Source organism: Callorhinus ursinus, unplaced genomic scaffold, assembly GCF_003265705.2.
Source record: "Callorhinus ursinus isolate GAN/ISIS: 27379988/994484 unplaced genomic scaffold, GSC_fseal_2.0 scaffold43, whole genome shotgun sequence".
Classification (NCBI taxonomy): Eukaryota; Metazoa; Chordata; class Mammalia; order Carnivora; family Otariidae; genus Callorhinus; species Callorhinus ursinus.
This window is the reverse complement of record NW_027397105.1, coordinates 4,323,088-4,350,203: the sequence shown is the minus strand read 5'-3', so window position 1 is coordinate 4,350,203 and position 27,116 is coordinate 4,323,088. Positions and strand designations below refer to the sequence as shown.

At 55.1% G+C, this 27,116-nt stretch overlaps 1 protein-coding gene across 9 annotated transcripts in view; it reads left to right on the top strand.

Annotated features, from left to right (window-relative positions):
* Positions 1 to 26,822, top strand: part of GAS7 (growth arrest specific 7) — a 191,037-nt gene extending 164,215 nt beyond the window's left edge. For all 9 annotated transcript variants that reach the window (XM_073881710.1, XM_025864283.2, XM_073881715.1 and 6 more), the window contains 9 exons: positions 3,835 to 3,924; positions 7,116 to 7,231; positions 9,275 to 9,349; positions 13,148 to 13,226; positions 19,023 to 19,151; positions 19,863 to 19,986; positions 24,190 to 24,269; positions 25,896 to 25,994; positions 26,562 to 26,822. In XM_073881710.1, coding sequence (XP_073737811.1) covers positions 3,835 to 3,924; positions 7,116 to 7,231; positions 9,275 to 9,349; positions 13,148 to 13,226; positions 19,023 to 19,151; positions 19,863 to 19,986; positions 24,190 to 24,269; positions 25,896 to 25,994; positions 26,562 to 26,675 — 906 coding nt within the window. In that variant the 3' untranslated portion in view covers positions 26,676 to 26,822. The remainder of the gene's footprint in view (positions 1 to 3,834; positions 3,925 to 7,115; positions 7,232 to 9,274; positions 9,350 to 13,147; positions 13,227 to 19,022; positions 19,152 to 19,862; positions 19,987 to 24,189; positions 24,270 to 25,895; positions 25,995 to 26,561) is intronic.
* The last annotated feature ends 294 nt before the right edge of the window (positions 26,823 to 27,116 follow it).

Sequence of the window (27,116 nt, the reverse complement as noted above, 5' to 3'; positions counted from 1 at the left end):
TGTGTTCAGCAGCTGTGATGTTATGGCCAGGGCCTTAAGTGGCGGTCGCAGCCCCCTTAGAACACCCCAGAGAGTTTCAGTGGGGGGGGGGGGGCTGGGCTTCCCCTGTGCAGGGCGGCCCTGGCAGAGCCTCAGGGAAGAGAGGGGCTTACTCTGTGTATCTAAGGGTTGGAGAAAACAGTTGATGTCAGCGTGAAGATGTTACTGGTCGCGGACGGTGATCTCAGGAGGAGCGAGGGTGGGGGTGGCCCCGGAACTTCTCCCAAACGGTAGTCATTGAGAGGCATACCCCCTCTCCTGCTCCCTGTAGAGCACTCCTTCCTACCCGAGCCCCTGCCTTGGGTGGGGTGTGGAAGGTAGCGTGACACGAGTTAACAACAGCCGGATTGCCTGACTTCAGACACGGACTCTCCCGTGACGCACAAGCTGTGTGATCTTGCAGAACTTACTTAACCTCTCTGTGCCTTAGCTTGCTCCTCTGTAGAACGGGGATAATAATGGCACCTGCCTGGCGGGTAAAGCACTTAGGGCAATGGCTGGTATGTTATTAGCTCTTCTCGGAGCAGAAGGCGGTTCCTTAGCATGTCCCCCGTGTTTTCGGGGAGGAGAATGCCATCGAGGCTCGTGCTTTGCCCAGGGAGGCTTTGGGAGGAGGGCAGGCTTTGTCCTGGAGGTGGTGTTAACCTGGAAAATGTCCCCCAGGGGGGCACGGGAGTCCACACCTGGAGGTTTCCATGGGGAAAGCTTCCCCACTCGCTCATCTTTTCGGCTGGCTACTCTTCGTGGTGGGGGGCGGTCCTGCACATGGTGGGATGCTTACCTCTACCTGCCAGGGACTATTAGCAGTGCCCTCTCCATTTTGTAACAAGCACAAATGTCTCCACATTTTGTAACAACCACAAATGTCTCCCGTTGGCCGTGCCAAATGCCCCCGGGTAGGGGTCGGGTGGTGAGAGAGCAGAATCGCCCCCAGGTCGACAGTAACGGAGCTCACTTCTTGGTGCTGGGAGGTCTCCCTGCACACTCTCTCATGTTCCTCTGCTTATCCTTTCTGCTGCGTGGTTCGGAGCCACCATCACGACTCCCAGTCCCTGGGGAGGCTCCCTGGTGGCCGAGGTCCGTGTTCTTCCTCCAGAGAGCTCACCCCACCAGCAGCCCAGTCAGGTCACTGTCCTGTTGGACATTTCTGGGGCTCCCGCGCCTGCAAGGTCCCCCTCCGGCCTCAGTTTAACTGCGTTCCCTTGCTGTGGGTGCATCCTCAGACCCCGGGCCCTTTTCCTCCCTGCAACCCTCTGTACCTCCCACCCGCTGTCTGCCTAACCGCTCACCTGAAACTCGCTCAGATTCCTTTCCCCAAGCCCCAGGCCTTCCTGCAGTCCCAGCGCCCATGCTTACCCCAGTGGTAGATTCATCCCAAAGTCGTGCAATCAACTTCTGTGCTTGTTTGCCTTCCCTGAGAGGCTACAAAACCGTTGAGGACAGAGACCATTCCGTCCGCCTCTGGCCTTTAGTCATTGCACCAAGAAACACTTTCAGGGCACTCCTCGGGGGCCTGTGCTTGCCAGGGAATAGGGAAACAGCAGGGAAAGGGTCTCCCTCCCCTCATGGAGCAGACAGTCTGGCCAATTAAACGGTCGTGAGAAGTGTAATTATAAATGTATGTGTGCAAAGTGCTGGAAAGATCTAGCATCGCGAGGGGCACGTGAGAAATGTTTGCATGCGTTCGGTGGACGAGCAAGCGTTCCTCTGAATAGCAGTGCGGTTGAGGTTTGAGCTCTGCTGTCAGCCCAGCCCGGATTCAGAGTCTAAGCTTCTGTGATCTTCCGTTTCCTCCTGTCAAATGAGGAGGAAACTCGTGGGGCTGCTGGGATGCTGACTGGGAATGTGCAAGGCTCCTGGTGGGGTGCCTGAGGGAAGGGCTCCCCAGGGATTCCCAGTGGTTACAACTGCCTCCCCACCAGGGGGCTGGCGGGCGTGTAGTTCTCGGGTGCCCACCAGGGGGTGCAGAGCTCGGAGGAGCACTGGGGAAGTCCCTGTGGGCCCGCTGGGAGCAGACATCCCCAAACCAGAGCTGGTGGAGGCAGGGGGCGGGCACCCGGGGGTCCCTGGCCAGGCCATCCAAGGACCGGTGTCCCCTACAAAGTGGTAGATGCAATGACAAAGTGGTAGAGGATGGGTCTTTATCCTCCCCATCCCCCTCACCTCTAACCCCTGGTCTTTCCTACCCCTCCCTGCTTCCCTCTGCAGTGGGCATCTCGGCCCTTCCCGCCACCAGGCGTGTGTATCCCAGAGGAGGGGGCTCCTGTCCTGGGCTGGGACTTCTCCCGTGCTGTCCTTCCGGGACTGCAAGCGAGACCCGGGCCCCTGGCAGCCGGGGCAGGATGGGGGCCGATGCGTGTGCTACATATACTCAGCCGCCCGTGAGCCCCTGAACCCCAAGGTCAAGGCTGGGGGCCCCTGGGCCTGACTCAGCTTTGCCTTACACAGTGCTGTCATTGGCGTTGTCCTCGCTATTATTCCCATTAGCTTTGAATTACGTGCCAACATTTAAACATGGGAGACGCTTCACACACTCATCCCAATTTTCAGCCTCTCTCGGGTTGTGCCACCTGACGGGCGACCCGCTGGACTCCTCCTGCTGGCTTGCCAACAGCTAGCGGGAGCCCAGAGGAATCTGCTCGTTGCACAGATCTCCGCAGACCCCACCCCTTCCCAAAGCGGAGGCCGGTCACCCTCACCCCAAACTGCAATTTCTGTGCAGGCGGGAATCTCACCCGTGTGCACGGCTGCCTCACTTTAGAGTCTGAGGCCTCTGTCCAGAACCCCAGGGTTTTCTGCACAGTTCCCGCCTCGAACATCAGGCGGCTCCGCGGTGCGGCTTACGGACAAAGAACTCCAATGGACAGGCTCCGCAGGAGCGGTTCCTGGGCTTGAAGCGACACCAGCAAGAGCAGTGGTAAAACCATTTCCACCTGGCAGGGAAAGCTGGGACACCGTGAACATGCTTGGGCAGGAAAGTCTGAGACAGGCCCCAGGAATGTCTGCACTGCCCTCTCCTGGGCAAGGGCCAGCCCCAAGCACACACCCTGCGTGATCGCTTTCAGCTCTCTTTGTAGAATACATATGGTGATTAAAACGCACATGGTAACGTCTCGGCCGAGTAGTTCCTTTCTCTGGAAGGAGGTGAGGTTATCAGCTTCCAGAAGTATTCTGTAGATAAATAACCAAATGTGTACATATTTTCTCCTCTTCTCTTCCTCTCTTTCTACACAGATGGAGGCATACTATAAATACTATTCTACACCTTGTTTTTTTTTTCTTCCCCACTTAATAATAGGACGTGCTGCACCTTCCATATTAACACACAAGAACTCTCTGCCGGTGTCTTCTGCTGCCCATGCAAATCCCAGAGATGCCCCCCTTCCCCGTCTCGTGCTCTGTTTAACCACTCCCCTGCTCATGGACAGTGGGGTTGTGTTTTTGCTGCTACAGATGGGTCTGAAAGACCGTGTGTGTGCATCATTGCACGCACACGCAGATACATCCGTGGGGCGTGCTTTTTGAATTGCAGTCACTGGTTTGGGGGCTCAGGTCGTGTGCGGTTTTGATAGATCTGTTACACTGCCCTTCAGAGTGTTGGGACCGGTTCCAGCCCCTCTGGGGTGGGTGTGAGTACTGTTGCTCCTCATTTGAAATGCGGGCCCCTGGAGCATCCCAGGACTTCAGTGCGCATTCTGGTCAACCTCAGTAATGCTGTGTTCCAGGGGCAGAGCCCTCCCAGCTGCTCCCAACCCCCCAGACAAGGCGTTTCCTTTCTTGTTCTGTGCCCTGCAGATAAACTGCGTGACGTTTCCACACCCAGACACGATGCTGGAACAGCAGCTATTGAAACCCACCGAGTGGAGCTATTGTGACTATTTCTGGGTAAGTGTGCCTCAGTTTCCCCCACCGTGTGACCATCCCCAACCCCGCCCTCCCCCCTGAGGATCAGGAGTGGACACCCAGAAGGGCATGAAGGGTCTGGAGCTCAAAAAAGAGGGTCCTCTCCTGTTGAAACCTGGTGGTGGATTTAGGATCCAAGGCAGGAATTTAAGACCCTCTTTGGAGTCCAGATCATTCTCTAAATCTCAGAGAATCAACAGGATTTTCATTCAGGGCAACACGGAAACCCCGGACAGGATGCAGATAAGCAAAAGGGTCACTTCTTGGCTGCTCGGTAAGGGCAAGAGCCTAAAGCCAACTTCAGTGGAGGTGCCTGGGCAGGCTCAGTTGGTTAAGCGTCCCAACTCTGATCTCCACTCAGGTCTCGATCTCAGGCTCGTGAGTTCAAGCCTCGCATTGGATTCCAGGCTGGGGGTGGAGCCTACTTAAAAAGAAACAAACAAACGGATAAGATGGTACATTTTATCTTATGTGTATTTTCCCACAATTAAATAAGTATCTTTTGACAAATGCACAGCCCACCTGCGCAGAAACTCTAGGAATAGCCCTTGGCGTGCGCATTTAAAGTCAGCAATGACTTTAAAAGTGAGATCACCTCATTCTGGATTCACATAGTGCTGATGGTTGCTCAACCTTGTGAACATACTAAAAACCACTGACTTGTACACTTTAGGAGAAAAACAACAACTTTTGCAGGGACCCCGAGGAACAATAAATAAACAGAATAAAAGCTGTTTGTTTCCCCACCGTGCAGAATGGATTGCTACCCGTTTTTAGATTTGCTAGCCAAGCACCAGGCAGAAGTGCTGTGTTCTGTTGACAAGTCACTTGCGTTCTCGAAGATACCCAGCGATTCCTGTTGGCCCTGCTGGTATTTCTTCCTGGTCTCGGGGGGATCTGTGCAGGGAGCAAACATCGTGAGGAAGGTTCTCTCGGGCGGCAGAGGTCAGAGTGTACGAGACCCTGTAGGCCCTGTGAGTACACTGGGGTTCCCTCTGTTTGCAGTAGAAAGCTGTTGGAATTGGATGTGATGTGGTTCAGAAGCATCATGCGGGGAGGGCTGTGAGCGGGTGGGGGTGGACATCAGCAGCAGGTGCAGGAGTTAAAGAAGGATGGTGGCCGCCACAGAGATGAGAAGTGGCTGAGATTACAGATGTCATTCCTAAAGAGGGGTGCGGGAAGCAGAGCATTCAGGGGAGACTAGCTGGTGCCCTGGGAATGCACACCCCAGGAGCTGGAGGTCGGGGTGCATGGGATTTCACGAGGGGGCATTGGGGAGCCTTTGGGCCCCGCCACTGGTCGGCATCTAAGAGAGCGATGTTTGTGCACCCCTGTCCTCATTCAGGCTCTGCCGGGATCTGCTACTTACTCTGGGTTTTATTTTCCTGACCACCACCTCTTCCTCTGACAGAATCTCCCTGCTGACACAGTCATTCAAGCCCACCGTTTCTGGCTTGTTTTCCTGAGTGTGGATACATGACTCGGCACACCCATCCTTTGTGGGAGGCAGATTGGGGCTCCGTATTCTGGGGGATTTTTCTTTTGCTTTTATCAAGGTTGTAGCATTTACGTGATGAAGTGCACAGATCTTAAAAATACCTGGAGAAGCTTTTAATTGGCCAGAGCAGCTGTGCCATGACTTGGTGTGTCCCGTGGGGTAGTGATCTCCCTGTCACAAGAGGTATTAGCAGCGTGGCCCAGTGGGCTTTGTGTCAGGAGAGCTGAGGAAAGGGGATCCCTTGTTGGGGTGGGGGGAGTTGGCGGGGGATGTCCGTAAACTTTTCAAATGCTTGATGATAGGAAGTGGGGTTCTTTCTAGACATCACCTGCCCCTTTCTGAAATTTCCAAAATTCGCTTTTCCTAAAACGTCTGCTCTAGAAGTGTTCTTAGAGAGGCAACCCAGTCCTATTGCAAAGGGGGGAGCTAGGGGGGCCACAGCCTAGGATTGGAAAGGCCTGACTGTGTCACCCGGGGCTGAGCCGAGACAAGGATTAGGTCTTTTGGACCCTGGGACAGGGTCCTCACCGATGCACCTGTCTGAAATCAAAGGATGCATTTTTAACTCCCTCCATTAAGTACCAAAGCATCTGACTCTGGATTCTTGGTGGGGAAGGGCTGTAATGGGGGAGAACATAGCTTTAGGTGGGGTACCGGCCTGGGGCTGCGAAGTCTCTGAGAGCCATGTGGGCAGACGCCGGGATGAATGTCCTGCAGGGAAGGCTGAACCTAGGGCTGCCGGGCAGGGAAGAGGTATTCAGATGTCCTGGAGGAAGTGCAGGCAAAACAAAAGAGAACATTCAATTTTGAAATTTTGAGAGTATTTGCTTGCAAAATGGATCCAGTACTGAGCTCCCATTTCATTGACTTGGCCATCTTCCCCGAGTCCTGATTTATTTAAAAGTTGACTAATATCAGATACCACTTACCGAGCATTTAGTGTCTGGCCAGCACTGTGCTAAGCCGTTTCCAGAGGCCGCTTATCCTGAAATGACCATAGGAGGTGGGCGCCAGTATTCCCCAGCTTCACAGATGAAGCTGCTCAGGCTTGGACCAAGTGGAGAGCTTGCCCGAGGCTTCCCAGCTGGGATGTCAACCCTGGCACCCTGCCCTTTTCCAGAACTCTGGCCTCCCTTCAGTCTGGTCTCGCCCGGACGCCCCCGTGGTCTTATGTGAATGTGTGTGAGAGGATACCACGGCCTGGCTGGTGCAGGGGGGGCTGACAGGCGACGGGAGGGCTTACGGCTAGGGTCACCTGCCCCCAAGGCCACAGACTGTCCCAGCTCAGTGTCAGGCCACCAAGACTCCCTGGAGCTTCCAACCAGCCTCAGCAGCTACCTGGCTGGAAGTAGGAGGTGTTGGGCATCGGCAGCCTGTACTCCTGGCCACTTGCCCTTTCTCCTCTTCTTTCCCAGGTTGGGAGAATCGAGGGCCATGGACGTGGGCGGGGGGCCGGTGTCAGTGGCTGCAGGGCTCAAGCGCCAGCACACATGTGAAGGTGGGGGGCAGCCGGAGACACGAGGTGGGACAGAGGCCACGGCCTAGCTCTTGGGCTGAGGTCCGCTCGCCAGGGGCGCACCCGGGTCCCTTCAGGGACTGCCTTCCCCACGCTCCGTTCCCTGTGGCTCTGGACACCCCTGTCTCCTAACCTCTCGTGCTTCTGTGTCCCTTCTAGGCTGATAAGAAGGACCCCCAAGGCAATGGCACGGTGGCTGGGTTTGAGCTCCTGCTTCAGAAGCAACTGAAGGGCAAGCAGATGCAGAAGGAAATGTCAGAATTCATCCGGGAGAGGTGAGACCTGGGCCCCTCCCAGCTCCCTTGGCCGCAGACCGCCCCCCGCTTTGGCCCCTGAGCCTGAGGTTGGGGAGCGGCCGGGATGAGCACTGGGCCTGGTTAGCACCATGGGGAGTGTGAGGCTGGGGGCACCAGCTGTGGTTCTCGGGACAAATCTAACCTGCAGATGTGTTGCTTTGACCTCTGTGGTACGTTTAAGGTTTGGTAGATTTTCCACTAAAAGCTGGCTCTCTGGCTTGTCTTGAGAAGGCCGAAAGTCTAGCAAGAAAGGCTCACAGAACAATGGGCCGGAGCCAAGTGGCGGCCACCCCGTAGAAGTAGCGTGAGGTCTGGTTTGCCACAGTCTCCGCCCCTCCCTGCTGTCTCCCCACATAGACTGCTTAGCTCCTTGACTTACCTGCATGGCCCTCATTGGAAGCCCTGTCCCCATCATAACAAAAGAGGACAATGTTCATGAGGTAGTAATAATTCTTTGGCATTTTAAAGCACCTCCTCTTTTCCTTCGGAGGTCCATTTTCTGTTTGTGTAATCAGATTTCTATCTAATGAGCCATTACGCTGGTAGGGAGTGGAGAGGATGTGTAGCTCAGGTGCGTGCTAATAGTGGTATAAAGCAGGTGGGTAGGAAAAATGGCCATAGAGTCAGAGTTTGAACACACGTATGGTGGTGTCCTTTCATAAAAATGTCGTGTGAGCAGATAAATGGGATCTGCCACCTGAGAACACACTGGCCTTCCGTGGGCCACGCAGACTCTTCTCGGGAGGCCTTCCCGAGCCGGGAGAGGTGAGAGCGGAGGTGGAGTGTGCTGGGGCCGGGGCGTTCGCCGTGGCCCCTGTGTAGGGCAGCTGGGCAGGGCCCGGAGGGGATGCCGGTGCTCTCTCCAGAGACAGGCCGGCCGTGTGCCTGGCGTGTGCGGTTGGCATCAAGGAGTTTTGGAGGTGTGAAGCTAGGAGCGCTTGGATCTGCTTTCCAGAGAGACGTGTTGGCCGCGGGCTGGGGGCTGCACACTGGCCGCCCAGGTCACTCTGGGGAGGGCAGAGCGATGGCAAGGGGGTGACGGAGGGACCCGGCCAGAGGTGGCGGTGAGGGCAGAGCCGTGAGAGAGGGAACGTGGCCGTGGGTCTCTCAGGGCAAAGCAGAAAATAAATCTTACTCAGAACGATGCCAGGGGGCTCCGTCAGGGCCCCCGTTCCGTATCACTGCACCCGTGGGCCATCAGCTTCCCAGCGGCCAGGAACAGGTGCTGCAGCCCCCGGAGTATCTCTATAGGGCCTTCCTGTTTGCTGAGTGATGGGCCCGGGGCTTCAAAGTGGTGGCCCTGGGTGTCCCAGCATGCCCCAGAGGACCAGTCAGGCGGTGAGCGTTGCCTTTGACAAGACTCGAACACGATGTGCCAGATAATACAGAACACTCCCCCAGAGGGTTGCCTGGAAAGTGTGTCAAGGGCCCGCCTGCTGGAGGCAAAATCCAAGGCCACTTCCCTCTCTAGGGAAATGGAATCAGTCCCAGCTCTGGGCACTGCCTGGTTTCCATGGAAATACTTGTGTCCTGCTGGCTTGACAGTTGGAGGCATGGGGAGGGGGGAGGGAGGCGGGGAGGCCGCAGGGGGAGGTGTTTTTCCTGCTTCCCAGGGGCTGTCACCACGTTGGAGGGTCTAGGCCCCGAGTGCTGGGGCCGGAAGGGAGGCAGCCCCGGGTGTCCCGATGGTCCATCATGAGTTACGTCTTGGTCTACAGGCCTCCCGTGTGTCCAGCCCTGGACTAGGAGCTGAGTGTGAATGAGAGCACTTCTTCCCGGCCCCAGGAGACAGGTGGAAATACCCCTTTACAGGTGAAAAGACAGAGATTCACATAAGTTCGTCCAACCAACGAAGACTTTTTAAGCACCTGCTGTGTGTTGGGTGCACAGACAAGGGCTTCGACCTCTAAGGGCGTGTGGTCTAGTAGGTTCCTTTTCCACGATCAGTAAGCGCTAGGACTGCAGGTCAGACCCACGGCCTGGCGCTGGAGAGCTGACGTGTGGGGTTTTCTCCCTTTGCAGGATAAAGATCGAAGAGGAATACGCAAAAAACCTAGCTAAGCTCTCTCAGAACTCTTTGGCTGCTCAGGAGGAAGGGTGAGTGCAGAGGACCGTGACAGAAATGGGGAGGAACCACAGATGGGAAGGGCGGGGTTCCTCCTCACTGATCCCTGATTGCTGCCATGGTCCACTGAAATGGGGAAGTCTGCATAGGCCTGGCTCCAAGTGGGCACATCCACATTATTTTCTCTCTAGTGACCAAGGGCCTCCCACCCCCTCTGCCCTGTGCCCTGGTAGCTAGACACTGGCCCCCAGACACTCACCCAGTGCCCCTCTCTCTGAGAGCAGGCTGGTGAGACACTGGGTGGGAGAGGATTCTGGACCCAGGCCCTTGTTTAGAATCCTCTCCCATGGGCCCGAAGCCCAGGCTCCCCTCCCTCTCCAGCTGCAGTGGCCCAGACCTCCTTGGGTCTAGCCTGGGCTGGGGGAGGCTCAGCCCCACCCTCCCAACCACAGAGGGGTCCCTAGTGGTGGAAGACTTAAGGCTTCTCTGTTCATCTCTTGACAAAGACTTGCAGCCTGCCGTGGGAATGTAAAATGGTGCGGCCACCGTGGAAAACAATTTGGCAGTGCCTCGGAACACTAACCGGGATTACCGAACGACCCAGCAATTCCGCTCGTAGGTTTAGACCCAGAAGAATTGAAAACAGATACTCAGACAAATACATGTGCCCACGTGTTCATAACAACACGATCCATGGTATCCAAAACATGCAAACAACCCAAATGTCCATCAAGGGATGGGTGGATGAACAAATTGTGTCCATCTGCACTGATACATGGATATGTGATGGAATATTATTTCGCCATAAATAGGGATCCGGTCCTGATCCGGGCTGCCATGTGGATGAACCTCAGAAACATTATCCTAAGTGGAAAAAGTGGGATGAAAAGGTTGCACTTGATAGGGTTCCATTTATATGAAATGTGCAGATAGGCAAACCCACGGAGGCAGAATGAGGTGGGTGGTTGGCCAGGGGAGCAGGCAATGGAGGGTAACAGCTTCATGGGTTCGGGGTTTCCTTTTTGGGGTGTATATTCATCCGCTTGGGCTGCTGCAACAGAATCCCATAGACCGGGCGGCTTCAACAACACGAATGTAATTTATCCTGGTTCTGGAGGCTGGGAGGTCCAAGATCCCAGTGTCCAGACAGCAGGGTTGAGGTCTGGCAAGAGCGCTCCTCTTGATTTGCAGATGGCCGCCTTCTCCCTATGGTCTTCCCTCGGTGTGGAGAGAGAGCAGACTCTCTGGAGTCTCTTCTTATAAGGACGTGAATCCTACTGGATCAGGGCCTCACCCCATTTGACCACATTTGACCTTAATTACTTCCTTAGAGGCCCTTATCTCCAAATAACAGCCACACTGGGGTGGGGGGCTTAGGGCTTCAACATGTAACTTTGGGGGGACACCACCATATGAATTTGGGGTGGGGGGCTTAGGGCTTCAACATGCGAATTTGGGAAGGACACATATGAATTTGGGGTGGGGGCTTAGGGCCTCAACATATGAATTTGGGGGCCCACACTGGGGTGCGGGGCTTAGGGCTTCCACGTATGAATTTGGGGGGTCCATAACGGGAATACAAATGTTTTGGACCAGGATAGAGGTGGTGGTTGCACAATATGGTGAATGTGCTAAACGCCGTGGGATCGTTCTCTTTAAAACAGTTAATTTTACATAACCTGAGTTTTGCCTCCGTCATAAAGATGACCAGACTCGGGAGGGGAGAGTTGAAAGGTCCCCCGAGGTCTTCTCCCCAGTGCCTCCCTCCCTCCGGGGCAGGCTGTGTTGGAACCCCTCCTGCAAGGGGAAATGAGCCCCGAGGATGGTGGATGTCCTGTCGTGGGTGGTTGTGGTCGTCGGAGGGCGGCGATGTTAAGTCCAAAACCCCCTGCGCGGCTTGAAGCCTTCAGGGGACAGGCCGTGCCAGCCCAGGGTGGCTTTGATTCAGGCCTCTCTGCGTGGGCTCGCCGTGCAGCCAAGAGGCCGCCCCTCTGTGGTTTGCCACTGACCCGGTGGCCCTTTTCTGCCCTGCACACTGGGCCCCAAGACAGCGGGTAGGAAGTGGGGGACACGGCCGGCGGGGGGAGGTCACCCCTCCGCCCTGGCATGGAGGCTTTCCTGGACATCCCCCCGCCCTACAAACGCAGTGTTGCTCTCGGATCTTCCGGCTTCCACCTCCTCGGCCTGGGCTGCTGCCAGGGACACTGCATCCTGCCAACAGGCTCAGCATATGCTCCCAGCTGCACGAGCCAGGCCTGTGCCACCACGCCATATACACACATGCACTTAACAGATCTGGGCAGCCCAGCACACGCTCGCCTCGCATGCATGGACGCCGTGCCCCTGCAACACGGTCGTGAACGTGCACCCCGTCGCGGCTGCATGCACACACTCGTCCCAGCAGGCTCCCTTGGGGTTTGTGAACGCGGATGCCACCCCCACCCCCGACGTGCAGCCGTGCTGTTTTGCATTTGCACACAGCTTTGGACCTTAGCGGGGTGCACCTTGCAGTTTTCAAGCGCAGTGCTAGAGCCTAGAACCTCGGGGCAGCCCGGGAAGATGCTGGTGGCACGGGGCGGGGCATCGGGCGCTGCGCCCAAATTCCATTCGGGAGGGTATGTGCACTGCTTATTTATTCCATCTTCCGTTTCTCTCGCCTGCGTGGAAAGGAAATGGGATTTGGGCCCTTTTGAGCCCGTTTTTCGTTGGTAATGGTGACAGGGCGTGCATTTCGATTTGGCATGCCTCAGACCGCATATTGCGATGGAAATATATCTCAGGTTTTATTTCTTTCATTAACCTCTCGCCAGATGAAAAAAATCTGTCTTCAAGTGAGAGAATTTCTAAATTGCTTTTTCTTCCCTAAGTTGCTTTTTTTTTTCTTTTCTAAATTGCCTTTTTTTTTTCCCCTAAATTCCAGGGGGCCTGGAGTTCTGGGGTTGGGGGAGCAGGGGCGGACGGGGGAGTGTGCTCGCTCAGATGCACTCATGGGAGTGTTTGGAGCGGGGTCCGCCCACTTGTGAGTGCCTAGCCTGGGGGCGGGGCCTTGGACCTTGTCCTGAACCTGACATTGGGCTTCCTCCTTCCCCACAGCGGCACCCAGGTGACATTCTCAGGCCACTAAAGCTGCCCGGGACCAGTTACTGACCATGGCCCTGCTGACCGTAGCCTCACAGACTCAGCACCCCCCGGGGCCTTTTTGGCTTCCGAGCTCTGGATTGTAGGCTCGTGTGTAGCTTGGCTGCCGGGACAGACCTTCTCTGTTGGCCTTTTTTCGAGTTCCCCACTCCTGCTAGGCCTGCTTTTGCGTGGTGCCCACTCTCACTGTAGATCTGTGATCCATCTTGAGATAATCCACGTGTATGGCATCAGGTTAGGGTCGAGGGTTCTTTCTTTTCCCCTGTGGGTATACTGACCATTTGTGGAGAAGACCATCCTCTGTCCCCCGCGGAGGTGCTTGGCAGGGGGCAGGGCTATGTGGCACCTTCTGTTTGCGAAGGGCTTCTCCCTGAAAAGGTGGCTGGCCTTCTTCCTTGATAGACCAGCAAGCCCTTGCACTGCCCATCTATGAACAGGGATGGGCGCCAGGAAGCATGGGGACAGTAACAGGCAGGTGTCCGGGCCCACCCTCCAGCTGCACCCCACCTTCCTCTTGCATCTCTCCCGGTTCTCTGAGTTTCCAGATGTTTCCCCAGCCTCTGCTACCACCGCCCCCCTCAGCTCCTGAGATCCTCAGCTCGGTTTGGGATGGCTCACGTGGAGACCCGCTGTCTGCCCAGGGAGGGGCCAAGATCTCCGATCTGGGTCTGACATTCTCCCTCGTATTGCAGCTCCTTGGGAGAAGCGTGGGCCCAGGTGAAGAAGAGCCTCGCGGATGAGGCAGAAGTCCATCTCAAGTTCTCCGCCAAGGTAAGCCGGCCCCGCTGCCTCTCTGGGTTGGCCCTGCACAGCCGTGTGCCGCTGAGCGGCTCGAGGTGGTCTCTCTGGTGTGTCCCGTCAGCCTCTTTCCGTGGTCCATGGTGTAGGTTTCCAGTGCGAGGAAGAGAGGCACAAAAGTAGCCATCAGCCAGGGCGCCCACCGTCCCCACAAAGTAGCCTAAGGAGGTGTAAAAGTCCCTCAGCCGCTCGGAGAATCATAAAAGGTTCATAAGTGCTAGTAGTTATAAGTTTTTATTACCTTTGTTTTTAATATAATTTTACTAAGGGTGGATCATTGCATTTTCAACACTGGCCATCTTTAACAACCAACTCACAAAATTCCTACAAATTTATCATTCGGCTCTTCCTAGCCGCCCCGGCACACGTCTGTGAGGCCCCCACTCTCCTTCACTGGGCTTTCAGAGGACCTTGCGGGCATGTTCTATTTCTTCATGCTGTCGGGAGAGGCTAGACTGTGCCACAGGGAGAGTCTGTTGGTTTGGTTTGGTCTGTGACCTTGAGGACAGCATGGTTTCTGTCCTGTTCACTCTGCCGTTAGTACTCAGGGCAGTGTCTGGGGCACAGTAGATGCTCGATGAATGTTTTCCAAAGTAGTAAATGAACAGGGACAACTGAGTAGCTCCTTCCAACACCCCCGTCTTTTTAAGCCTACTTTTTCTCAGGATTTCTCCATGTTTCCAAATGACCCTCTCTTCCCCACTCCCTAGCTGGTATCTCCAAATTCCATCTCAGGCTCTCACCTACTCTTCAGGGGGAAAAAATAAACCCAGTGTCTAAATGAATTAATTCATACTAAAGTGTGCATGACTGATAGGGCTACCTTTTAAAGGAAGAGAGACCCCTTGAGAGTAGCACCACTCAAGGGGTCCTTTGTCTCCTGGGTCCACGCTCTCCCCACTGTCCCCAGTCAGACACAGCAGTCCGACAGGGCACTTGGGCAAAGCACTTAAACTCTGAGCCCCTGTTTTGAAATTGGAGGGCACCCTGCCTCCTTAACTACCGTAGGAAGGTAGCATCTCCCAAAGGCGGCTGCTCCTCCCTGACTCCCACACTCTGAGCTCATGGTTCCATCTGTTCTCCAGAGCTTTCCTCATCTGAATCGCCGTTCTGGGCTTTGGGGTCCCCATGGGATGGGCGCTGTTGGAGGACAGGAATCCAGCTTTGTACAAGTCTCACCACCTCGTCCCGTGATGGGCCCCCCGACCCTGCACACAGAGGGCCCAAATGATTGGGACCCACGGAGCAGCTCTATAAAGATCTGGGGTGGGAGGAAGAAACAGTGCTGTTGGGAGCTCCCCGCTTCTGAAGGATGTTGGTGCCCCAAGATTGGGTTGACTGATGACTCAGCCATGAGTGAGACTTTCAGGGTTCACAGTGGGACCGTAACCCAGCCACCGAGCACTTTGCGGGAAACTTGGCGGTTGCGCGTGGGGAGGGGGCTCCATGAGGCGTTTTTTTCCTGCCTTGTGCAAAGCAGTGAGTTATTTTCAAGCCGCCGATCGGAGAGTGTTCCCTTCAGGCCTCCCTTCTCACGTCCTGACTCTGCCCTCTGTGGAGGCAGAAGCCTCCATTGATGGGGGAGGGGGACGGGGGAGGCTGCCCGTGTGCAGTAGAGCCGAGTCTGCAACCTCTGAAAGGTCACCTGCTGGGTCCCCACGAAGCCTGGTGGCACCTGCTGCTCATCAGCATGACCCCCCGGTCTTGATTGTTTCCAGGGTGCTCAGCAGGTGCAGCTCAGGTCCCACTAATGAAGGGCTCCATCCCACAGGATGTCCGTTGCAAGTGGTGGGTTCTGAGGTTACCCACGCTTCTGTCTGATGTAGCTGCAAATCAGGAGCTCCCACGACACCCTCCTTCCCTTTGATAATTTGCTGAATGGCTCACAGAACTTAGGAAGACATGTACTTAGATTTAACCAGTTTATTCTACATTAAAGGACATCATTAAGGATACAGATGAACAGCCGGATGAAGGAGTACATAGGGCGAGGTCCAGAAGAGTCCTGAGCGCAAGAGCTGCTGTCCCCATGGAGTTGGGGTGCTCACCAACCCAAAAGCTCTCCAAACCCGATTATTTATAGGTTTTTGTAGATTTTCATCACGTGGGCATGATTGCTTATTAACTCAATCTCCGGGTCCCCTTCCTTCCCCAGGGGATGGAGGAGAGGCGGAAAGTTTCAAGCTTCTAATCATGACTTGGGCTTTCTGGTGACCAGCCCCCATCCTGAAATTCTCCAGGAGACCACCAAGGTCACCTCATTAGAACCAAAGATGCTCCTGTCATCCTGGAAATGCCAAGGGATTTAGGAGTTCTGTGTCAGGGACCGGGGTCAGAGACCAAATATTGGCACAAAAGGTGCTCCTAGCCCCCCCTACCACTTGGGAGATTACAACGTTTTCTGGAGTTCTGGCCGGGAGCCAGGGACAAAGGCCAAGGTACATATTTGTTGTATCAGGGTCTCCCCGTGTGTAAGCGTTCTAGAAGGTTCTGTGCAAGGAATAACTCCTTTGCCTTGGTTTTATCAGTCACCTTGCCAGTCAGCATCTGCATTTCACAAATGAGCCTCACAGACAGGCTCCATCGCAGCTCATGGTCATGCAGCCTCAGGCTTTTGCTCCGGAGGAAGCAAAGGGCAAGAATCAGTCAAGTGGCGACTTGCCCCCCAGCCCAGACTTCTCTCTGGGCAGACCAGTGGCCTTTAAAGCACAGAGGACTTCACCATGTGGCTGATGGGGAGGACTTGTGACAAATGTTCAGAGCTTCTGATGCCCCCAGCCTGTCGTCAGTGTTGGCGGCCTTAGGGAACGAGAGTAGCAGCCCCGTGGGAGGACAGTGATTCCTCGAAGGCGAAGGGGCGCCGAGGATTTATTTATTCATCTGCTGTGATTACATGGCTCCATATGCCTGAAACCCATTTTAGCGTCTGCTTCCAGGGGGCTCGTTGAAATTCCACCCTGAATGTTCCGTGTCGGGGGTGAGAGCTCCTTAAGAAATGCAATTTTGTCAGGGCAATCTTTCAGGCTTTGCTCATCTCCTGGTTCCAGCCACCGTTCATGGCGACAGGCTGTTAAAGAAATAAGATTGCTGTATGCAAAGGAAGTGAGACCTGGCTTCAGCTGGGGAAGGGAAAATAGAAAATTTCTTTCTGGTGGAAGAGAAATCTCATCATGCAGGAGAGGCCGCGCATGCAGACGGAAGATTTTAGGGAGACCGTGGGAGTCAAGAGACATGAGTTTTCTATCAGTGCTCATTCCCTAAGAAGCTTTGTGACCTGGGGCGAGTCTTAGCATCTCTCGGCTTCCTTTTTTTTTTTTTTTCTTTTCCATGTGTAAAGTGAAACGTTTGGACCAGATCAGTGGCTTAAAACTTCTTCGGCTGGGACCCCCAGTCACGCATTTTCCATGGGTAGCCAGAACACGCAGGTGCCTGCACCCACGTAGCCACGTACAGATACGTACATGCATTGCCAAGACAAATGTTTCCCGAAGCCGCCCTTGTCCTTTTACCTAAGATGCACTCTGGTACTCTCTGTTTCTCATCCAAAAGGGGGTCCTGACCCTACATTGATGCTAAGCTGATTATACTTCTCTCGGGCCCGCTCAGGAGGTCACAAGGACAAGCATCTGGGATGCCTTCTGTCCCTGGGCAAAGATGCTCGGCCATGAAGAACACGTAGAAAAAGACACCCAGCCCGTGTTCTTAAAGAAACAATTAGTCTCGGGGCGCCTGGGTGGCTCAGTCTTTAAGCGTCTGCCTTTGGCTCAGGTCGTGATCCCAGGGTCCTGGGATCGAGTCCTGCATCAGGCTCCCTGCTCGGCGGGAAGCCTGCTTCTCCCCCTCACACTCCCCCTGCTTGTGTTCCCTCTCTCGCTGTCTGTCTCTGTCAAATAAATAAAATAAAATCTTAAAAAGAAAAAAGAAAAGAAACAATTAGTCTTTTAAAGACCCTTAAGATACAGGAGAACCCATGTGTCTCTATCTATAGGAATGCATGCCTGTGACAACGAGTAGCATTATGTTTCCAGAAAGTCATCTGGAATCTGGGGGACACATTTTGGTGTATTGGCAGGTTCTTGGGCCCTTCCCCAGACCACAGAACCTGGGACTGGGGCCCAAGAATCCTGAATGTTGAAAAGACCCTCTGGGTAGCTCCCGGGCACATGGAAGTCTGGAAATCAACTCAATTCCTAGGAGGCCCTCGGGAAGCAGCCCCCGAGTTACCGAGTCAACAGGCTGAGTTCACCCTCATTAACCCCCCGATCAGGAGCAGTTTTCCACAGCAGCTAAGTGATGCGGCTTCTCCACCAACATCTGACCTATATGGGAAAGGGACCTGCGTGCTCTGGCAGCTCCCAAGTGTGTAGCATCCTGCAGGTTGCCACCAGGTGGGGGTGTTTTCCTATGCAAGGCACTTCTAGGGGCTGGGAAAATAGGAGGCATTAACAACTCACATCAGGGGGAGGGGGGTGTTGGTTGGCTTGCGCTCTATTAGCCTTTGAAGGTCATCCAACAACAAAAGGTGTCCACTTCTCTCCCAGGCATCGGACACTGAAGATTTTGTCATTCACCCAGGTAGTCAAAGGGGCACCCACCCTGCACCGGCTCTGACCAATGCTGTGGACACGGCAGGGCAAAGCCAGAGGGGCCTCTGCCCTCTCGGAGAGCAGGAGCTCACAGTCACTTGTATTTGGTGGTTTAGAACTACAAACACTGAAGTCCTGGGGTCTCCAGAGAAAAAGATAAATGTAGCAAGAGCCTAGTGAGGAGGAAGAGAGAGAAGTCCTAGAACCCGTGTTGGGAGGTCCTGTGTTCAGGAAAGTTCAGGTGTGTTTCCCAAAGGCGCTTTGGGGACAAGTGCAGGCCGAGGGGCCCTGGAAGGCTGTCAGGGGGTCCATAGGCTGAGTTGGGGGGCTCCGGGAGGCTGAGTCGGGGGGCTGCAGGAGGCAGAGTCGGGGGGCTCCGGGAGGCTGAGTCGGGCTCCGGGAGGCTGAGTCTGAGAGCCCAAGTCAGCTGGGCTCTGGGCTGCTCATCTGGCTCTGACCTCAGCAGGTCCACACTGATCTGTAAAAACTCTCCTTCAACAGGGAGTGGAGTAGGGAAAAGAGAAAGCATACAAGAGAAGGAAAGAGCTTGAAAAACCAGCGCCTCTCTGGCTCTCAGAGTACAAGACCGGTTCCCTCGGGGCGGAGGGCAGGTGAACCTGCTTCTCCCGGCCTCGGCGGTTCCCTCCGTGGCTTCCTCGAGCCTTGGGCCATGTCCAGACCATCCTCGTAGCTTCGGGCACTGGCCCATAGCAGATGTGCAGCGAATAGAACTGACCTGAGCTCATCTAATGAAATGGCAAGCCTGTGGCAGTCACTGTGCTCAGTGCTTGGGGATCGTGGAGATGGTGGCTTGGTTTCTGCCCCCAGAAAAATCCCAGTTTGGGGAAAGTAAGCAACGTCAGCTTGGGACGTGAGTAAAGTCCTGTGAGCGGCTACGGGCGCCTGGGGGAGTCAGGAGGGCAGCCGACGGAGGGCTCAGAAAGGCTTGGGCACCAAGCCCTCAGTCCGTTGCTGTGAATCCTGGGGTCTAGCCAGCTAAGGTGGCCCCCCCCCAGCCTGAGACCTGACGTGTGGCCGCTTGTGACTTCCCTCCTGTCGGCTGGGCCAGGCCTCTGCCCCCCGCCCCATGCTCACCCGTGGAGTGGGGGGCAATGCCCCTCCCTCCTCTCGCCGCCAACGCCCCGGGGTCCTGAGCATGTCCCCCACCCCCCCCGCCCAACAGCTGCACAGCGAGGTGGAGAAGCCCCTGATGAATTTCCGAGAAAACTTCAAGAAAGACATGAAGAAGTGTGACCACCACATCGCGGACCTCCGCAAGCAGCTGGTCAGCCGCTACGCCGCGGTGGAGAAGGTGAGGGCCCTGGGAGGCCGGGCCTGCTGGCGTGGGGTGGGCCGGGCCCCAGCAGGGCTCCGGTGCCAGGGCAGAGGCCTCTGTCCCTGTGTGGCTGGGTTGGGCTGGGGGGGGGGGTGCGTGCCAGCCTCCAGCCCACACCAGAAGACCCCCCCCCCAGCCCCGGCCCCCCGGCCCCCTGGCCCCGGCCCCGGGCGAAGGGCAGGTAGCAGCTGCTTCCCCAGGGCACTCGGGTCACTGCCGGAGGGCCAGTGGGAGATAGAGTGGGACCCCCAGGTGGGAGATGAGGTATACCACGCTTCTGTGGGTTCTGTGGGACGGCCTGCCGGCCCATGTGCTGGTCCACACGTGGCCCTTGATCCGGACCCCACTGGGCAGATTCCCTCCTGACGGAGTCACCCCCCTGCCAGAGGCCTGGGAGGTCCGACCTGGCTGGGAGCTGTTGCTGACACCAGTGCCGTGAGGAGGGGTACAGGACGGGGCGGGGGGCGCATACAGCACCTGGCCTGCTGCTGCCGCCGAGGGCCCCTCTGGCCCTGGAATGGGGTGGCTGGTGCCGCCATCTGCTCAGCACTGCTGGGGAAAAAGATCCACGAACACGGGGAGAAGCGAGGCCTCTTACCCAGTAAAGGGGAGGCCGGGCCACATAACTCGCGGGGCCCTCCCGGCTCGGAGCCGCGTGAGCAGCTTCCCTGTGTCGTTGGACCCCAGGCCCGGAAGGCCCTCACGGAACGGCAGAGAGACCTGGAGATGAAGACCCAGCAGCTGGAGATCAAGCTGAGCAACAAGACGGAGGAGGACATCAAGAAGGCGCGGAGGAAGTCCACGCAGGCTGGTGAGTGTGGTCATGGGCGCCCTGCCTCTCTCCTCCTCACCCGGGCCTCGGAGGCACAGAACGGGGAGGCCTGCGAGGTGGGGTGCCCAGGGAGGTGCATCCCGAGGACCAGGCTGGGGTGGGGGGCTGTGGTGCTGTGTCCAGGCCCTACTGGGGGGCGGGGTGGGGGGGGCGCTGCCCTGGACCTCGGGTCAGGAGGTGGACAAACTCCTCTACGCGCCCAGGACTCAGGGCTCTGTCCCTGCGAGGAGCCCATAGGAGAAGTGCAGGCCCCACCTGCCCACCCAGCGGTGCCACCACCCCACCAAGTGATGCTCCCAGGGCGGCCTATGGTGATCTGGGGCCCCTGCCACCTCCCCCCGCCCCCGAGTCCGACATTTTGTTCTGTGAAAGAACCAGATTTCAGATTCTCTCACAAAGATTTCCCCCCCAGTGAGTTGGTTTCTGCTTCCACCTTGTGGTGAAAATTAGCCGATGCACAAGGAGGGGGAGAAAGGCCCCTTAGAACCAGTACAAAAACTTAGTCCCTATTTCTTCAGAAGGTCCCAATTTGAAGGGCACGCTATTTATTGCTTTCTGGGATTAAAGCATGTGCTGTCATTAGGCTTTGGATCAGGTGGTCTCCTGAGTCCTTCTCACCTGAATTTCTGGTGAACCTGGCACAGTTAAACTCGTTACAGAACAAAAGAGCCACCGTCCGGATGTGACGATACAGTGGTGTAGAAATACTCAGAAAACAGTGTAACACAAACGCAACATTTGATTGAAAGATCTTATAATGCATGGTGATAACCAGATCCTGCAATAGAAGGCATAATACACTTACCCGGGGACTGGGAAGGGAAACCCAGGACGGGGAGAGCCTATTTATGTTCGTTCAATTTATTTATTTTAAAAGTAAAGTTATATTGCTGCTTGGCAAAAAAAAATTGGAACCAGCACGTAAGAATATAAAATTTGATTCACTGGATCATAATCGCCATCAACATTTCCTAGTGTTTGAATTCTTAAAAACGTTTCTTAATATTTAAATGTATACACATTAGATCATCTTCTGTTTTATGTCCTGAATGTATATTTTTACTGATAGATCTTCGAGATAGCTCTGATCCGTCACCTGTACGTTGGTTTGCCCATCTATTCCCGCGCATAAGATTTTTTAAATGGTTGAATGGCGTCCACGTGTGCGATGGGACCCGAATTTATTTCTTGATCCCCCTGATTGACTTTTTGTAGGACTTTGAGATTGTCGGTGGGTGTTCAGCGATGTTGTCACCGTAACTGTGTGTATATGAGGTTCAGCCTGCGGGGGGAGAGAACGTAGATGTGAGTTTCTGGGTCTGAGCGTTGTGCTGGTTTGGATGGCTGCTTCCAAACTGCTCTCCAGAGAGGCGTGTCCACCAGGGGTACATGAGGGTGCCCGTTCCCTGAACTCTGGTCAGCACTGCGTGAGACCAGACTTTGACATCCTAGCTGTCTGATGAGAAACACTATTTTGTTGGCAATTCACGTTTCTTTTTTGAGTGAATTTGAGCTTTTTAAAAATAGACCTCTGTATGTCCTCTGTGACTTTTTTCTGTGAACTGATGAACTCCTCTCTGCTCCCCTGGTTTCTCTTATTCTGATGGATTGATGGGCAAAGATTAATTATATGTCAGGAAAATTAACCTTCTATGGTTTGAACTGAAAATAATTTTCCTAGGTTGCCGTGTATCATTTAACTTTTTTTTTCTTTCTATTTCTTTCTTTTCTCTCTCTCTCTGGCTTGTTTTCTTCTTGAGGTTTTTTTTTTGTTTTGTTTTTGTTTTTGTTTTTGTTTTTTTGTAGAACCATCTTTTCCCCTTACAAGTTCTGGGTTTTGTGGCTGGCTTAGAAAGACTTTTCCTTTCTCGATAGATATTTTTTAAATCCCTTTTTTCTTTGGCCCCAGATTTAAGAAATAAACACATGCATATTTGACCCACCAGGTGTTTATTTGAACTCACACCACCGCTTTTTACCATGTTCCTCAAGTTCTGACTTTTTTTGTGTTTTCATTTCTCTCATGTTGTAGATACTTTTTCTATTCTGTTTCTTTCACATTCTAGATAATCTTGCTATTTGCAGTTTCTAGCTAATTTCAGCCAAATTCAGAAGAATGTTACATTTTCACCAGCTAGAGCTCTACCACCTTTGCTTTCTGGTCTTGCTGTTTGTGTCTCAGTTTGTTGCGTGGCCATCAAATAATATGGTCTCTTATCCCTGCAGTTTGGATACAGTGATGGAAGTGACTCGTCCTTGTCGTTGGACCTAACCGTGAAAAATTCTACCTTTCTGAAACCCTTTCTGTGTGTCGGGCCCCCGGCCCCATGCCTCAGAGTGTCCCCATCCAAGCCCCCGGTCCTCCTGCAGGGGGGTATTTCTGTACCTTTCAGGGGTGAGGAAGCAGATGAATGACAGATGGTGACAGACAGGGGTCAGAGAGTCCCGGAGCGCTGGGGCCCAGAATTCCATTGTCTCTTCTTCCAAAGACACTGCTTGTCCCCATGTTGCTGGATGTCCCGTTACCCAGAAGATGCCCGCTCTCTTTCCCTCGCTCTGTCCCTCCCTCCCTTTTCCTCCCTCATCTTTCCCAAAATCGCTAGAAGGGAGCGCCTCTGGATCCTCAGGGGGCTTGATCACAAGCACTAAGCACGTAGGGACTTACTTAATCTTCCCCATGACTCCAAGAAGATACCGTTGCTCTCCCATTGTATAGGTGATGAGCCTGAGGCACAGGCAGGTTAACTGACTTGTCCACGATCGCACAGCTCCTAGACTGTGGAGCTGGTGGGACAGCCCAGATATTCTGGGTCCAGAACCCGCGTCCTTAATTCATTCTGTTCAGAAAGGTACCCTCGGGCTGGCTCCATGGAGAGAAGACACCGTCTCCTTCAGCTACCCGATTTTCTGATGTGGCAGGAGATCCCAAAGCACGTTCTCAAGATCGGGAGATCAGGATCGACAAAGAGGGCTGCGGGAGTTTGAGTATCGTAGGTTTGTAGGGTGACATGCTCACTGCCCCCCTCATTGGTCAGGCACAGGCTCCTGGTGGGAATGTGTTTGCAGGGAGGTAGGTACTTTCTTCTCTCCAGGTCATTCTTTCTTGGGGTCAGGGACCCATTCGCTGGTGATGGATCTGGAGCCCTTGGTTGGGCTCTGTTCCTCAGGCTCATCTCCCGGCTAGCGGTGTAGTTCAGTGGAGGGGGTTGCTGAGCCAAGCCCTGGGCCACGCGGACACGAGTCTCCCCGATTTCTTCATTTCCATTTCAGAATACACATGAGCCAAGGGATGTGGTTAGAGGAATAACTTGGAGTCCGCTGGAATTACTAGGTTTACAGTGAATCGGTTAGCTTGGGGGGTTGGCTCATGAGTTTTTCCCATCGAGAACACAGACCATGATTCCTTCCTGTCTCTGGAACCCTGTGGTGATCAGAAAACCAAGGTTCTTGGTGCTGGTACACTTTAGTAATGCTTGCAACTGTTGTATGGTTTGTTTTCTTTCTAATTACAAAATGTTTCAAATGTCCCTGCCATTCCTGAAAATAACATACCAGGCATCATGATTGAAAAGTTAGGTTTGCTTCACATTTCTCTTTTGTGAAATTAAATCCTTTGGGAAGAGCTCATGCCCTCCCCCCGCCCATCGTCTGTTTTCCAAAGTGGCCACTGTCCGGGATTGGTGTGCAGCGCACCAGTGTGTGTGAGTGAGCCACAAACCATCAGACACACTATTTTGTGTTTCGGAATTACGTTCTGGCACGTGCGCATACACATGCAACTTGCAGACTTCTCTTCCTTAACTCCAAACCACTTCTAGGTTGCTTATAACACGTGTTTTAATGGAGAAGGACTCTCCAATGTCAAATGAAACTGCCATCTTTAGAGAGGGAAGCATTTCTTGGGCTCATGGTAGGATTGGGGGGTTCCTAGGAGCACCCCCCCCACACACACACACACACACACTGAGAAACCCTCATCCTGACTTCTTGGTATCTGGGGTCAAGCTCAGATGGACACTCATGATGAGGGGTTGCCCCCTTTCCTTCACTCTGCTCCCACTCCCTCCACTTCCCAGTGGCTTCCACGACCCAGGAAGAGGAGAGGGCACGGGGCACAGATGGGGCAGGGCAGCCATAGTGACGACAGGACAGAGTGTGACGGTGGCCGGTGGTCTTTTCCAGGAGATGACCTCATGCGCTGTGTGGACCTCTACAACCAAGCCCAGTCCAAGTGGTTTGAAGAGATGGTGACCACCACACTGGTGAGGAAGCTTGTCAACCCAGGGGCCCGTGCTCAGGAAGCCCTTGGGGGGGATGCTGGTGGGCATGCGGGTGATGGCATGGAGTGGCCAGAGAGATGGCCATTAGATCCTCTCTACCGCTGAGGTCAAGACCTTGACTCTGGGCCAGTCTGTGTGGATTCAGATCCTGCTTTGGCACTTTGTAGCTGTGTGAACACAGGCAAGGGTTGGGTCTTACTCTGTCCTCTTTGGCTGTCCCCGGAGGGGTCAGGGTCAACCAGGAATGCCCTCAACCAGATGGACAGGGGAGCCTTTAGGACAAATAGCCAAGTTATAGGAAGCGTGACCCTCCCCACCCCCAGAAGGGTTGCCCATCCTAGATAGAGGATACATACGGAGTGAGGTTGGCGTAGCTGTTTAGAAGGAATGGGAGTGGAGGCCTCTGACCAAGGGGTGCGGGGAATAGGCATCAGACCTCCCCTTTTTTTTGTCTTCCTGGGTATTTTTTTTAAGATTGATTTATTTTAGAGAGAGAGTGCTGTGGGGAGGGGCAGAAGGAGAGAGAGCCTGACTTGGGGCTCAATCCCACCACCCTGAGATCCAGACCCGAGCCGAAACCGAGAGTTGGAACTGACTGGGCCCCCCGGGCGCCTCCTGAGTATCTTATGAAGGGACAACATCTCCTCCTCAGTGAGCACCCGTTGGGTTGGACAGTGAAGCATGCTTGACACTTGGGCCGTTGGGTTGGATGAGAAAGGAGGCCCGGTGCCAGGTCCTGACTGCATTGTCCCACTGCCCAAAGCTCCCCTCGTCCATCCGGCACAGGACAGACTAACTCTCTGCGTGCCCAGGTGTCAGCCCACCAGAGCAGATTAGAGGCCTCCCCCAGGGACAGTGACCCCGTCTTCCTCCTGCTTAATCTCCTAATTAAGCTCCTGCTTTACCCTTCTTCCCAGTTAATCACCTGCGCAGTGACCTAGTTGTGCACAGAATAGCAGTCTGATCCTCTAAATTCCAAAGATGCAGAACCATCTAGAAACCAAAGGACAAGCCCTTTTTCTTCCATTTGACCATGGCCATCTGACTCCTACCCTTACCCCCCACCCCCTGCCCCAAGTCTCCTGGCCTGGTCTCTGTTCTGCGCTTCAGCATTAGATGGACAGAGGAGAGGAGGCTGCTTGGCAGAGGCCCAGGGACAAAGCCCCAAGAGTCCGAGGCACAGAATCTCGACATGTGACCCATGCGTCCACCTGGTCTGGGAACTGGGGCTGGGGCTGCCCTGGGACAGAATCCCGACCCTGGTTTTAACCCTGCCCCTCCCATAATGCCCTGGGCTTTGGGCAAGTGATGTTACAGATAAGAACCTCTCTCTTAAAACGACCGAGGACAATTAAGTAACGCGTGCTAAGCTCTTAGCACCCACCGCACCCGCCCGGCAGAGCAGGAGTCAGGAGACACCAACTGCCAAGTCATCCCCTCCCCCCACCCCATGCTGGGCAAGTTCAGCCCCTGGGGGTCCGCGGGGACCCACACCAAGTGGGCAGTGACTTGTGTCTTGTGGGTAGGGTGGGCTGGGACCTGCGTGGCGGGAGGGTCCCCAGGTTGGGGGCACGTGCTCAGGGATGTCTGTGTGCGCGCCCCCACCAGGAGCTGGAGCGGCTGGAGGTAGAGAGGGTGGAGATGATCCGGCAGCACCTATGTCAGTACACACAGCTGCGGCACGAGACAGACATGTTCAACCAAAGCGTGAGTCGCCTGCCCTGGGCCGAGGACCCCTGCGCAGGGTGGGGGGGGGGGCGGTGGGGGGACCCGGGGCCAGAGGAGCGCCACCTGGCGCTGGGTGGTGGCAGGTGCTTGGGCCTGGGAGCCCCGTCTTGGGGTGGGCTTGCAGAGCTTCCCTGGACGTCCTCGTGAATCCATCCCAGGCGATAGAGACATGCGTGAGCTGTCAGCCCGAGGAGAAACAAGGTCAGGGCAGTTTAAAATAGCTGAGGCTTTATCACCTCCTGTGGCAAATTTCTTACCAAAAAATAAATAATCCAGAAAAATTCAAATTCCCTAAGGCGAGCGTTCCGTTGGCCCTGTTCTGGGATGGTAAAGGTGCTTGTCCCCGGATCTGGAGCTGGGCCACCCGGCCCTGTCATGCAGGCCTGCAGGCTGGGGCCGGAGCGCACTGAGCGGGACGCAGAGTAGGGCGAGAGCCCCGGGCTCCCCGCTTTTGCAGCGCTGCGCACGGCTGCCCCTCACGGGGGCCTCTTTTGTCCCTGGGGCAGCCACCAGCTCTGACTGCGTCCCCTTCTCCGTCCCTTGCAGACAGTCGAGCCTGTGGACCAACTGCTTCGAAAAGTGGACCCAGCCAAAGACAGGGAGCTGTGGGTCAGAGAGCACAAGACGGGCAACATCCGCCCCGTGGACATGGAGATTTAGACGGGCACGCACGGCCCCGGGGGTCCTGCGGAGGCGAGGGGCTGGGGGTCCCATGGAGAGGAGGTGGCCGCGCCCGCCACGGGGCCCGCTGCCGAGTTCAGCTGCCCTCCCACCCCCTGTCCTGGGCCTGGTCCACTGAGCTGGGGCGATTCCAGAAGGGCGGCCTTGCTGGGAGCTGCCAGTGTGCCCAGGCCAAGAAGACAGATCCACAGCCCTACCCTCGTCTCCGAGGCTGAAGCCCCCTGAAGCCCCCACCCCTGACTCCTGCACCGTGCTTGCAGCTCCAAGGACAAACTGAGGCTGGAGCTTTGTGGTCCCTGCTGAGCACCGGAGGGGTCGCCTCCCCACCCAGAACCACCTGTGTCATATACTTACGCCCCTGGAAGCCCCAAGGCCCTCTGTCTAGCTGGCTCCCTGTGTCCCGGGCTTTGGAGGGTCACG